General features: G+C 42.7%; 1 protein-coding gene across 1 annotated transcript; it reads right to left on the bottom strand.

Moving 5' to 3' along the window:
* Positions 1-88: 88 nt before the first annotated feature.
* On the bottom strand, positions 89-11,991 carry xkrx (XK related X-linked). Its single transcript, XM_085373009.1, has 3 exons — positions 11,596-11,991; positions 5,293-5,552; positions 89-1,608 (listed from the first exon to the last, which is right to left on the bottom strand). Exons 1-3 carry the CDS (start codon positions 11,943-11,945, stop codon positions 734-736), a joined length of 1,485 nt encoding a protein of 494 aa, XP_085229135.1. The 5' UTR covers positions 11,946-11,991; the 3' UTR covers positions 89-733.
* Positions 11,992-12,772: the final 781 nt, after the last annotated feature.

The following is a 12,772-nucleotide window of genomic DNA, read 5'->3' as shown; positions in this document are numbered from 1 at the left end:
AAAAATAAGAATGACTTTTAAAGCACTTCAATAAAATAGAAGCTCATCAGTGTCAGTCTCCTTAATGCAACATCAAAAATAAGGCTAGTTCTCAGTTTCCTGTGTGTTACACAAGACACAAAAATATTCTCATAGGCTTTTAGACATTTGTAATTTTCTGTTTCACAACACAAAGCCCCCCCCCCCCCCTTTTCTTTTTAAACAAAAGCCAGCCACAGTGGACAATGAACAAGACGAGGCATTCATCACAGCAGTTGGTATGAGGAAGATAAATTCATCTTCTGACCTTTACTTGTCATCCTCCTGTTAGTGTGTTTTTACTTTTTTTCCCTGTTAATAAGTCTCCTACTTCAGATGCAAACCTGTGCAAAAGGGCCTTCATGCTATGAAAACCCTGAGATTAAGTAAACAGTGTGGTCTCCTGGTCGATGTTTGGGACACTCCACTTGGCACGTTTCCCCTCACACCTGGCTCAGGCGGCCCTCTCAACAGCGGCCTTTGTGTGTCACTGCATATCTCGGCACGCTACATTATTTCGTGTACCGACCTTTGTGGGGCCCTCAGTGTATGGGACACCAGGAGTCACCCTAAATACCTTACAGAACGAGAAGTTTGAACTGAAGAGAAAAAGGCAAAAGTTTGTTCTCTGACATGCCACCTCACTTTCTCTGAAAAAACACACATATTAGCTACTCCAGACTTTGCTCAGCGATGCACCTTTATATTAGATTACTTAGGCCGCCTCCATCATATCGTCAACAATAGCCGTCTCCCGCTCTCCAAGCTGGCTGGTGAGGTCAGGAGGTTGTGAACCCTGAGTGTCCAGCAGCTCCACCGGCTCCACCGGCTCCTCCGCCCCAACCACCATGGTGGCTGACGTAGAGTACGAGTGTGCCGGCTTCCCTCGACTCCCCTGCTCTCCACGCCTTTTTTTATGGCAGCAGACGCAGTGCAGGCAGTCGTGGACGTTGTACTTGAAGAGGCGTCTGAAAGGGTGGAAAAACTGGTAGAAGAGCAGCATGAAGAGCACAGCCAGGCTGTAGCAGACCAGCAGCTGGACCACCAACAGCGGGGCGCACACATACTCATAAAAGTCTGACTTGAAGAAGTACCAGAGCGTGATGAGGAGGAAGTTCTCAATAAAGCGCCCACAGTAGTACATGGCCAGGCGGCCCCATTGCTGCCTTTTCTCGATGAGCTCTTGATGGGTGAGGTCAAGCTGCACCGCCGACCAGCAGAAGATGTTTATGCAGGCGTACAGCAACGTGAACATGCACAGCACCACCACAGTGTCCAGCTTAGAAAAGTTGTTCTCCACATTCTCAGTTAGAGAGCCTTTCTTGGCCCAGAACTCAACCCAGGGGAGGAAGAAGAAGAAAAGAAGGTTAACCATGCCGACAAGGATCGTCCAATGAGTGAGTGCCGTGCTGAAGAGGACCAGCGCCGTGACCCGGGTAGCAATCTCCAAGCCTCTCCAGACAATCATGCACAGGTAAGCACAGGGGCGCAGCTGTAATTTGTAGTCATCGAATCTGATCTGGATGGCCAGAACGCTGCACACGAGGGCCCCGTAGGTGATGGAGATCAGGGTGATGACCATCAGCACCACTGGAAACACAGACACAAGTGACCTGTTAGACTTCTCAAAAATCACAAGAAACTATAAACTGTTACAAAGTAGGTTTATTAACAGTTTGGGCACAGAGAACATGATTTATTCACTTAAAAGGATCAGAATTTAACAGACGTACAGCAGGGTCTGACACCGCATCAAAATTTCATGTCAACCTGGAAATTCTCAGGAAGTTCATTGACACGAAAATAAGAAATATACTGCAGAGTCTGCAGTGCAATAACTAGAGCATTGCAAAGAGGGAAGCATCAGGTGTTAGAACTAAGTGAAGGTGTCAGAGATCGATCGGTTATTGCAAGGAAAGAGGGGCTCAGCATTAATCTAGTCTTTGTAGGAGCTGAATTTGTTGGCTCCAAATCGAAAGTGTTCACACCATCACTGAAAAAAAAAGAAGCACAAGAGCGCCTTCATCAGAAAAACACTCTCTGAGACGAGCAGCATCAAGATGGGAAACCAAATCTAATGGTCAGCTGAGACAAAGCAGCATTTCATTGTGAATGATGGAGAAAAGTTCATGCTGCTGATAAAATGTGAGATTTGTTGAAGTAGCAGAAAAAGAACCGGAGAATGGTGGTGAAACATGATGGGGTAAAGCCTTCACTGGATTTAGGGAGATCAACACCAGTCTTTCAAGCAGACATCCATTCATCAGAGACCTGCTTCATTCTCTCGAATGCATTTTTTGGGGAAAGGATTCCCACTGAAGCAGGATAATGAGCACAAAACTTTGAAGGACTACTTGAAATCACTGTTAAGTCACTTGACTTGAACTCCCTCAGAATATTTATGGGACACTAAGAGTGAAAAAGGCAACTTTTCCAGAAATATCCAGATGGATTATCAGGTTTTCCAGAAATGTGTCAAGTCCAAGAAACAACTAAGAAGCACTTATATATTCTGAAGGTCACGATGTAGCTTGCAATTCTGCCAATTCAACAAGATGATATTAGCATTTGAGTTAAAAACAAACAAACTGTTCTTTAACTGCACCAGCAGCATGGCAGGAGGGGAGGAGAAGTTGGGCTGTTGGCCTGGGTATCATTCTCTTCCACTCTGAACAATCTCAACTACTTTTAGATGGACAGAGGGAAAAAAAGTCTTTCCTCTAGTGCCATCATCAGGTCAAAATTTCAAGTTGTCCTAAAAGCAGTGCAAAGACTGACGTGTTAACAAGCTAAACAGTGAGAATGTGCTTTCTTACATGCTCCGTAGACCTTCTGTGTTGTCTGTCTGTGGCTTATTTACTGCTCTTGCACATAATATACCTCCTACTTCCAGAACATCATGAAAAAAATGTTTTAATTGCAAAACACAGGTTGAATTTTAGTTATTTTTAGTTTGTTAATTTTAGCCACAGGACATCTATACTTTGCCACACATACCTAAAAATAATGTTTAATAAAACAAAATTAAATTATTTTTTTTTTTTTAGTCACTATTCTTTGGTAAAGGGCAAAATAATATAATCATGTCCAGATGTTTTGGCAGAGGCAGATGAGAAACTGGGACTACTGTGGACGGCTGCACAAGTTAAGGACGTCCACAACAGTCCCAATTTCTCGTGTGGCCCCTCAGGAGCAACGTGGTGACAATCTGAACACTTTCCAACATGATAGTGATGTCTAAAGGGCTCAGAGATGATCAATTAACATTCTGAATTAATGACTAGTAACCTCCCCACATCTTCATCTGCTTAAGAATCCATGGTCGTTTCTTAAAAAGCAAGTGGAAAGGCAGACGCCTACAAATTGATCAGCTCTCAGTCCTGATAAAACTTGAATCGGAATCAATTAGAATTTAGCACAGAAGCTTAAATCCACCATGCAAAAGAGAACTGCATAAATTGTAAAGAAGGACCAACATTGACTCTTTGCATAAATGTAGAAGTCTACAAACCTATGACTTGCTTATGAATGTTCTTCACTTTATTATAAAATCATGTAAAAATAAAAATGGAAACGGCAAAGTGTCAAAAAAGAAGAAACGAGCACAGACAACAGACTGCACACCTCCAGCTTCTCAGCAGCTTTACATTTGCCGTTTTTACGCTTAAGCAGTGTGCAGAAAAAAATCTAGATCTCAATTATTCACAGAAAACAAACAACAACATTTATGCCTGAAAACATGCCTGAAGCTGTAAATAAAAAAAACCCAGAACACCAGTTTGCTTTGGGTCCCAGGAGTTCTTTAAAAACTATTACACCACATCTGCTTGTAAGCACAGATGTCACCAAGCTTAAAGTTAGAGCATCCGTTTTATATTAGCATATTTTCAATTGTGTAAAATTAGAAAGTAAAAAAAGTTTAAATATACATTGTTAAGAATACATGCCCCAAAGCAACAAAAGTCAGTACACGTTTGAACTATTGCGGTTTAAATCTTGTTTTTTTCCGCCCCCTCCACACTTCTCATCTCTACCTTTTACTTTTTAATGCAAACCCCGTCCTGCTTGGCGTGGAAGTGTAGTTCTTTAACACCGATTTCTATTATTTATCAGGCAATGTTGTTTCCAGTTTGTGTTTTTCTGTCATTTTAGTTTGAAAAACCCAAAATGTTTTCTAAACTTAAGCCAGACAACGCGTCCGGGTCAAAGTTTGACTTGACAATTTTTTCAAGGTGCTTTGGATCACTGTCATGCCTGATCCTTCTCCTTCTGCCAGATTTGTTTTAAAAATGGCAGCAATCCTGTGAGCCAGCATTTTTACACATTCACAGACATTTACGGCGCCATCCATGAATATCATTAACGTAACATCTTTTGCACTTTAACGGCTCCTTACCGTCCAACACCCACCTCTGTGGGTTGACAGCCGACACGATAAGCTAAAATCTGAGCCTAACAAATCCATCTTAACCTCATCTGACAAAAGAACGCACTCTCAATATTCTGCAGACATCAGTTCAGATTATTTTGCGAAGTTTTCCCATAATAGTTTGTGTCAAAATGCAAGCAACGGGCATTTTGTGCATAAAAGGTCGACTCTTTGTGGTTTCTTTCACCACGTCTGAGCTGTCACAGAAACTCAGATTTACACAGAGCTTTTGCTTTTTTGAAATCTCAGAGACAGACTGCACCACTCTCAAGATTCATCCAAGTATTTCCAGAAACACAGCCAACGTGTATCAGATTACTCATGCCATGACTGGTTCTATGCGGTTTGATTCATTTATCCATTTATTTTTAGCTGCTAAACAAACTTCCTGCATGTTTCTCTCTCTTTATGAAGTCGTACAACAACTTTTTTTCCAAACTCTGCTGGCATCCTCCTCCGCAGGGTGTCTGCACAGGCGTCTTCCTCAAGGAGCTCAGTTACAACACACACTGAATTACAAAGTCTTGGCTGGCTTGGGAAAACCTTGCCATACTCGACAACTTATCTACAGATATTGTAATTACTAAAGGTGATACAACTGTTAACAATGTGACATTTAAATAACATTTTATAGCTCTGCTGTAAATCTCCCAGTATTTGTGGACTGCATTTACATAAACTAACACTGGCAGTTTCTTTGATACACTATCAAATCAAAGTGATGACTCATAGTTATAAAGAGCTGCCAACCTGAATGATTTTCATCATTTTAATATTATTAAGATTTTCTTTTAAAGATACCCTCATACTGGAATAATCATCTGAAACCCCCCCGTGATTCTTACTTCTTGTAGGGAGGATGTATTTCTCCTGGATGGTGGCGTACAGCTGGAGCGTCAGCTGCGGCGTGGAGCCCAGAAAAGCCTGGATGACCGCGGTGCGTTTGAAGGCATTCCTGTGCGTGGCCAGGATGCGCTCCGTTTGGCCAATTTCCCACTCCATCTCTGTCCCCGTTCCCTTCTTCAGCTTGATCTTTCTGGAGATGGTGACATAAGGCTCTTCCTTTTTACCTGCCTTAAAATAGATCACCAGAGCCTCAAAACACCTGAGGAAGAGAGAGAGGCGTGTGTGAGAGTGAGCGAAGTAATGTTTTCACACCAACAGAGGGCAGTGCGATGTTGGGTTTAACTTAGAGGACGCCACGCTGGTATGTTGTGATGTCTGTGTTGTGGAATCAGCACATGAGAGTGTGAGCGCTGAAGGGCAGCAGAGGATCCAAATCAGACGTGTGAGAGGAAAGAAGGGAAAGGATTGGGGCTCATGTGTCGGGAATTTGTTTTTAAAGGTTGGGACATTACGGCACTGACACAACACTGCTCTTATGCATGTCACAGAAGAATGAGCAAGCCTTTGTTTGCAAATCACAGCTATAAATGCACACAGCACTGAGAGTCCAGCAGGGGGCACTCAGCAGGAGGACTACCCTGCTCCACAAGGCCTGGATGGATTACCAGAAAGTCTCAGGGTGTGGTTCCCTTAAGGTTTGCAAGGTAAATGCTCTCAGTGTTTGGTCACAGAGGGGGGGAAAAAAGCAGTATTCATAAAGAGGGGAAAACAGGTTTTGCACTGAAAAGGATTTCTGTGGAAAATGTATAGCTGCTTGCTTCAAATAAAGCCTCTGAATGCTCAACAAACGTCATGAAAAGGAAAAATAAACTGAATGTGGACTTAGGTGATATAGCCAAAGTGCAAGTATGCCAACACTGTAATAATATTCATTTGAAATAACCAGGAACGGACAGCGCTGTACATCTGTATTCAAAACACAGCCCTCTGAGTATTCCCACCGGAGCACTAAATCTCACATCACTCTATTGGAATGCCTTTTCCGACACTGTTGCTTCAGCTGCTTTTTTCTAGGAAAGCTGTAGTGTTTATGTGATCCACTGTTCAATGCCTGAACTGTGTTTGACCCACACTTAGATGGCAAGTAGGAAAAAAGATCGCATAGTCACTCAGCCTCACACAAGCACACGCATACTTTATTCTTTATGCTGGCAGTCACAGGAAAGCCACTTGACTTTCATGTACAGGATTTGCCACAGCGTTACGGAGAAGACACAATCTGATATCATTTCCTGGAACTCTGGCAGTACAGTAGACTCGGGATGCAAAATGATGGCACTGAACCTGAGCCAGTCTCCACTTAGGAGTCTGTAAAACGACCAAGAGGCAGGCTGAATTTCACTTAGAGAAAGGAAAAAAACAACAACAGCATGACATACAAATGAACCTGCAAAGAGGATCAATACCCCGACTTCAACAGAAGCATCTTATAGATTTATAGAAGGAAACATTGGTTGCTGCTCTGTATTTGCAGTCTAAACATGCAATCTGTCCCCTCAGTGTACAAATACAGCAGCACTGCGGGCCACATACCCCACGAAAGAAGAGGAACTGCCTTTAAAAAACACAAGGTTGAGCAACTCAAGAAATGCTGACATTCCTGACTATATAGGGAAGAAGAGCATTCAGGAAGTTCTTTCAGTAAGTCTTTAGCAACATCCTCCTGTTTTGGTCACTTGGGATTATGCCATCAGCTTCAGTGGCAAAGCCTCCTCAGACTGTTAAGGTTGAGACACATAAGACGCTCAGCATGTTTCAACTAGTCCTGGTTGACAAAAAAGCAATTATGTGTTGTGTATCCCTGGTTTGGTTTCATACACTTAAAGAGACAAGTCAAGACAAGTTTCTCATTAGATAACGTCTTTGTTTTACGTTGACTGTCAGAGTATTTTCAGATGCATGCACCAGTAATACAAGGCTCTGAAAAAAATGGACCATCTATACAGTTATCTGTGAACATCAAGGGTTGAGATTCCTCTCTTGACAGCAGATATGGTATGTCTGACGGTGTGGCCACGAGATCAGCAATTACGCCATCCCTAAGTCACACAGGAAGCCTCCCATCTGAGCCAAGAAGCACCAGAGGTGATTTATTCACAGCAGCGCGGTCCATAATGATGCAGAACAGGATGAGCTGTACTGCAGAAACAATCATGGTGTCTGTTTTCCGGCCTCACTGCTGCACTACCGGCAGGCATCAGATACACAATGGATGATAACTGAAAAGCATTAGACATGCAGTCAGCAGAAAACTGCTTCAAAGGCCATTTTGAATCACTGGCATGAGCAAAGCTTTTTTAGGTGGAGGTGAGATGTGTGCTGGATAGACAGCAACTTATACAGCTGACAGACCCAGCTGTTTTTTGTTAAGGTCGGCAGCAGGACCATCCTTGATATTTTCTCCTTTTAATCAGTCACTCTAAGCTCCTTTAAAACACAATCTGAAACTGTTAACATGATCAGGACCCATTTATTAAAGCGCCAAATGTGAAATTATCTATGCCTATTAATTAGAAGGTCCCAATCATGGTTTTTCCCCCTTTTATGTTTTATGCGTACAGTCTACTATAACTTTTGTGCATAACTCACAGTTCTAATATCCTTTAGATGTAATACTTTAAACCGGATTGTTATTTAAAACAATGTCTTCTTCTGATTGGTTCCTTTCATAATCCAGCTACAGGGGTGTTTGAAGTTATTTAGCTGTGACGTGGAAGCAACAACAAACACTTCCTGGCCACTTTGCTAGGTACACCTGTTCAACTGCTTTAAAAATGCAAATGCAAAAACACACAAGGCAGCAGCTCAGTGCATTTAGGAATGTAGATATGACCAGGATGACCTGCTGAAGTTCAAACCAAGCATCAGAATGTGAAAGAAAGGTGATTTAAGTGACTTTGAATGTGGCATGGTTGTTGGTGCCAGGCAGGCTGGTCTGAGTATCTCGGAAACTGCTGATCTACTGGAATTTTCCCCAAACAAACATCTCTAGGGTTTACAGAGGGGGGTCTGAAGAAGAGAAAATATGCAGTAAGCATCAGTTCTCTCGCCAAAAAACCTTTGCTGATTCCAGACAACAGGGGACAATGGCGAGACTGCTTTAAGCTAACAGGAAGGCAGCAGTAACTCAAATTCAACAAAAGGAATGCAGAAGAACATCTCTGAACATGAATCAGATAGGCTACAGCAGCAGAAGACCACACTGGGTGCCGCTTCTGCCAGCTAAGAACCGAAAGTTGAGGCTAGCGTTCACACAGGCTTAACAAAAATCAGACAAGAGAAGATTAGAAAAAGTCTGTCTGGTCCGACCAGTCTGATCATGTCTGCAGCGCCTTTTCAGATGGCAGGGTCAGAATTTGGTGTTAACAACATGAAAGCATCAATCCATCCGACCTTGTGTTATAGTTCAGGCTTCTGCTGCTGCTGGTGGTGATGCAATGGTGTGGGGGATAATGTTTTGGCAGACTTTGGGACTCTTAGTGCCAACTGAGCATCAAGCAAACCAACAGCCTGACTCTGTACTAGTGCTGACCACAGCTACTCCGTTCTGGACACAGTGTGCCCGTCTTCTGATAGCAGCCTCCATAATGGAGGCTTCTCTATCGTCCAGCTCACTCAAGAGAATCAATAAGTCATTAATTAAGATTGTTTTGTCAGGTTACTAAAGCTTGAGTTCATCACCAAGACTCAAAAACACCACATTTGGAGACACATAGTGTGTTGACTGTTTGTCTTAAAGACAGTGTAAAGTTTTTTGTGCAACTTGTAAAAAGTACAGTACTTGAGTAAATGTAGTTAAATTTTTACCAATGTTAAGTTGTGCTTCCTGCTGCTAACATCTCCCAATATCATTCTGTATTACTCTTTCGTGTGGCTTTATCTCTTATATATGTTAATAATTAGATACTAGTGGCTGGATGCCAGATACTGTGGCCTTACTTCATTTACAGTAAGAACCACTGCTCTATTTTGCAATCCAGCATGCAAGTAGATACTCTTTATATGTCGCTGCTACATTGTTATGATTTGCGATGCAATTTTCACTTACTAAAACTGGTAAAACAGGAACAACGTGAGTCTTGAATTCTTTTACCATATTTGAACACTACACTACATAATATAAGCTTAGATCAATAGTGTTGTCTCAGCACTTGAGATTTCCTGACTTTTGATTGGCATTACAAAGCATTGCCTGTGACTGTCATTTATTTATAATTTAATCACAATCTGTTTTTAAATATGTAAATTATGCTCAAATATATTTAAACTGGGATTTTTTTAGGCTTTGCTGAAAGCTGAGCCATAAATTAAGGCAACTTTTAGCCGTGCCTCCTGCAAACTGTTCTTTCCAGGGCACCTAATCTGCAACAGAAGACAAAAGGGTACACGCCCTATAGTTTCACTGTAAATGCACGTCATTACGTCTGAGCACTCCAGAGACAAATCAAAGTTCAGGGAGAGAAACAGGGACGGAAGCATAGGTTTGAAGTTCATGCATGTTTCCTTTCATACATGGTACGCCTCCACCTGTGTTTTCTTACATCAGTCAACATGTGCCAAACAGGTATCTCAGCTCAGATCAACGGACATGGAAGTGCAAGCTGAGCATATTTAAACAGAACTCCTCCCTCTAAAAACGAACTAGCTTTATCAAAGCTAGCATACACTCATTGTTGCTTGACTGAAATGTATGCACTGGTGTTATTTTTTCCTAGATGTGCTCATTTGTCTCACCTACAAGAATAGAATAAAGCATGCGTTATTTCAAGAAACCTTTGCAGCAACATCCAAAACCCCTTTCCTCTTTCTCTTGCCTGACTGGTCTGCAGCAGAGACCTTTGGATGCCATTAACATAAGATGAGGTCATACTATCGAGTGGCATCAAGTCATAAGTGTGAAACATGTGCTACAAAGGCATGAGTAAGTGTTGTGCAGTCATTTGACAGAGTGACCACAACCGTCGAGCGGTTGGCCATCAGGGAGACTTTCATTTAAAAAAGGCGACGGATATCATCGGACAAGCTGTTTGTTCTGAAGTCTATTACTAGTCAACACACTGAAGGATGTGGGAGGTTGTGATGTTCACTCATCTAGCCTCTTCGTCACAATGGACGCGCTTTCCATCTGGAGTGTGATTCGGTTACCAAACCTGCAAATCTTTATTCAGTGCAAAAACACTGGTTCAACCATAGTGCTGCAAGAGTGAACAGCAAGGGACTGACATCAGTGGATGTGGATATATTTAAGCGTGGCCAAATTAGAGTTCATTACAGCTTTGCAGAGTCAAAGATGACTTCCTGTCGTGTTTGATGAAATGTCAAAAAACAGATATTACAAGAAAAAAGGCAGCTTAAACTCATCTGAGAGGGTAGATTATGAGAATATCTGCCTTACAACCACAGGAGATTATGAGCTATCAAAAATGACTGATAGTCCTATGCAGTTTTCAGTTTACTGGGTACGCGAGCAAAAGCTAATGAAATTTTCCAACGTTTGCAACTGTTAGACTTGTTAGATTTAATTAAAGTGGCAGTTTGATTGTAGTTCATGAAGGTACTGAACCCTAACCGGTGTTACTGTTCATTTATATCATGCATCTTACGTCTTTAAGCAACTTGTCTCCATAGTTTTCTCCTGCTGCAGAGTCATTCCAGCTCTCAGAGGTTGCTGCCAGGCTTTAATGCATTCTGCAGAACTTGTCAATTTGTAGACCATTAACTGTCCTGCACTGTTCATGGAAACTGGAAGTTGCATGCCCACTTAGGACTTAAGGAGAACTAATGAGATTCAACATGCAAGTTTTCTCTGTTAACTGCTTTGTCTCGAACATGTCAGCAATCAGTGAAAAACCGCTCTTGTTTTTTCAGTTTTAAAAGTCGTACGGTGTTTATATACTGCACTGCAGATAAAGAAACATCAAGTCTGTAAAAATCTGTAACATTATTGCTAAAACATATATTTAACTGTCTGTTTATGTGCTACTTGTCACCGTTTCATGCAGTCAGCAGTGGCTGACATCTAGTGAACTTCCCTACAGTGTAAAATCAAAACTGGAATGACTGGAAATTAAACTGGATTCATGGGTACTGGGGATGTTTTCTTCTGCTTTTAAATGCCCCTAAAATGGTAATTTATCACAGACGAACCTTATTATTGTGGGTAAAAAGGTGTAATAACAAAAATGACAAGCAGTAAAGTATCCTGATTTCAAGCGCACACACTGGCCACGTTTCCCAATTACCTGATAACCGGGCCCAGCAGCAGCAGGTGCAGGAAGAGGACCAGAGGACGGTCCCGACCCAGGTCTCTGTTGATGAAAGTTAAGGCTAGCTGAATGAGCACAGCGGGCACCAGCATGAAGACGATGGTGAAGCTCATCCAGATCACATCCTCGGTGTGATAGTACATGCTGCAGAGCACGGCGGCCGTGATGAACTCAGCGCAGTAGAGCACGGTGGCCAGCACGACGCTGAGGGGAGGACGGGCCCGGCTGTGATTGACCACCAACATGACCCCGTTCTCCGCCACAGAGGAGCACTGCTCCACGTCCGAGATCTCCCCGTCCTGCTCCCCCATGGCCACTTCGCACATAGTAATTTTGATGTTTACGCCACTGAAGTCAGAGTGCCACTTTAATAGGAACCTGCCTCCAAAATATTTCCTTTGATGCGCTGTCCCTCCAAACTTTCCTCATTACGTATAACTTGACTATCCGACTGCAGGCATTCACTCATCCCCGACTCCCCCCGGAGGCTTTTGTATTCTGTTTTCCTGTCGTCGTCGTCGTCGTCGTCGTCTTATATTGCGTTTCGGTGTCTCCGCGTTTGGCCAAATGGAAATCACCTCACTGTCCGTTTGTGCAGCGTCAGTGTACAGGATTGGCAAAGTTCAGCCCAGTCATACACCCTCACAATAACTCCAACCGCCCGACGATCGTCTAAACTCGGCGGTGATCTGAAGCGTTCCGATCGCTCGTACTTGTTCCTGGTTAAACAGAGAGGACTTGGCTCCGGGCTGGAGGTTTTTTGAGTGCCTCCGTGTTGGCGTGTGGCTGTTGTCGGGTCATGTTTTCAGTGTTTCATGCAACAGCTGCGTCAAGTCAGGCCGAAACTCAGAGAGGCACCGGAAATGATGGGTGGCAGCTTTCAAAATAAATAAGACGAGCTCATTGAAGGTAAGATGGGGTTATAGGTAAACTCCCCCAAATATGGGCAATACACGGGTACAAGGAAGACTATTCAACATGCTGAGTGTGTGCACAAATGAGTACACGAGGTGGAAGGAAAGGAAATGAGAAGTGGTGACATATACTCATATTAAAAACAGTGTTGGGGAGTAACGGAATACATGTACCGCCTTACGTATTTAAAATACAAAATATGAGTAACTGTATTCCGTTACAGTTACCGTTTAAAAAG

The sequence above is a fragment of the Diplotaxodon limnothrissa genome, linkage group LG2 (assembly GCF_057381915.1).
Source record: "Diplotaxodon limnothrissa isolate DT_005_m linkage group LG2, D_limnothrissa_male_GT1.1, whole genome shotgun sequence".
NCBI lineage: Eukaryota > Metazoa > Chordata > Actinopteri > Cichliformes > Cichlidae > Diplotaxodon > Diplotaxodon limnothrissa.
This window is presented reverse-complemented; position numbering and strand designations above follow the sequence as displayed.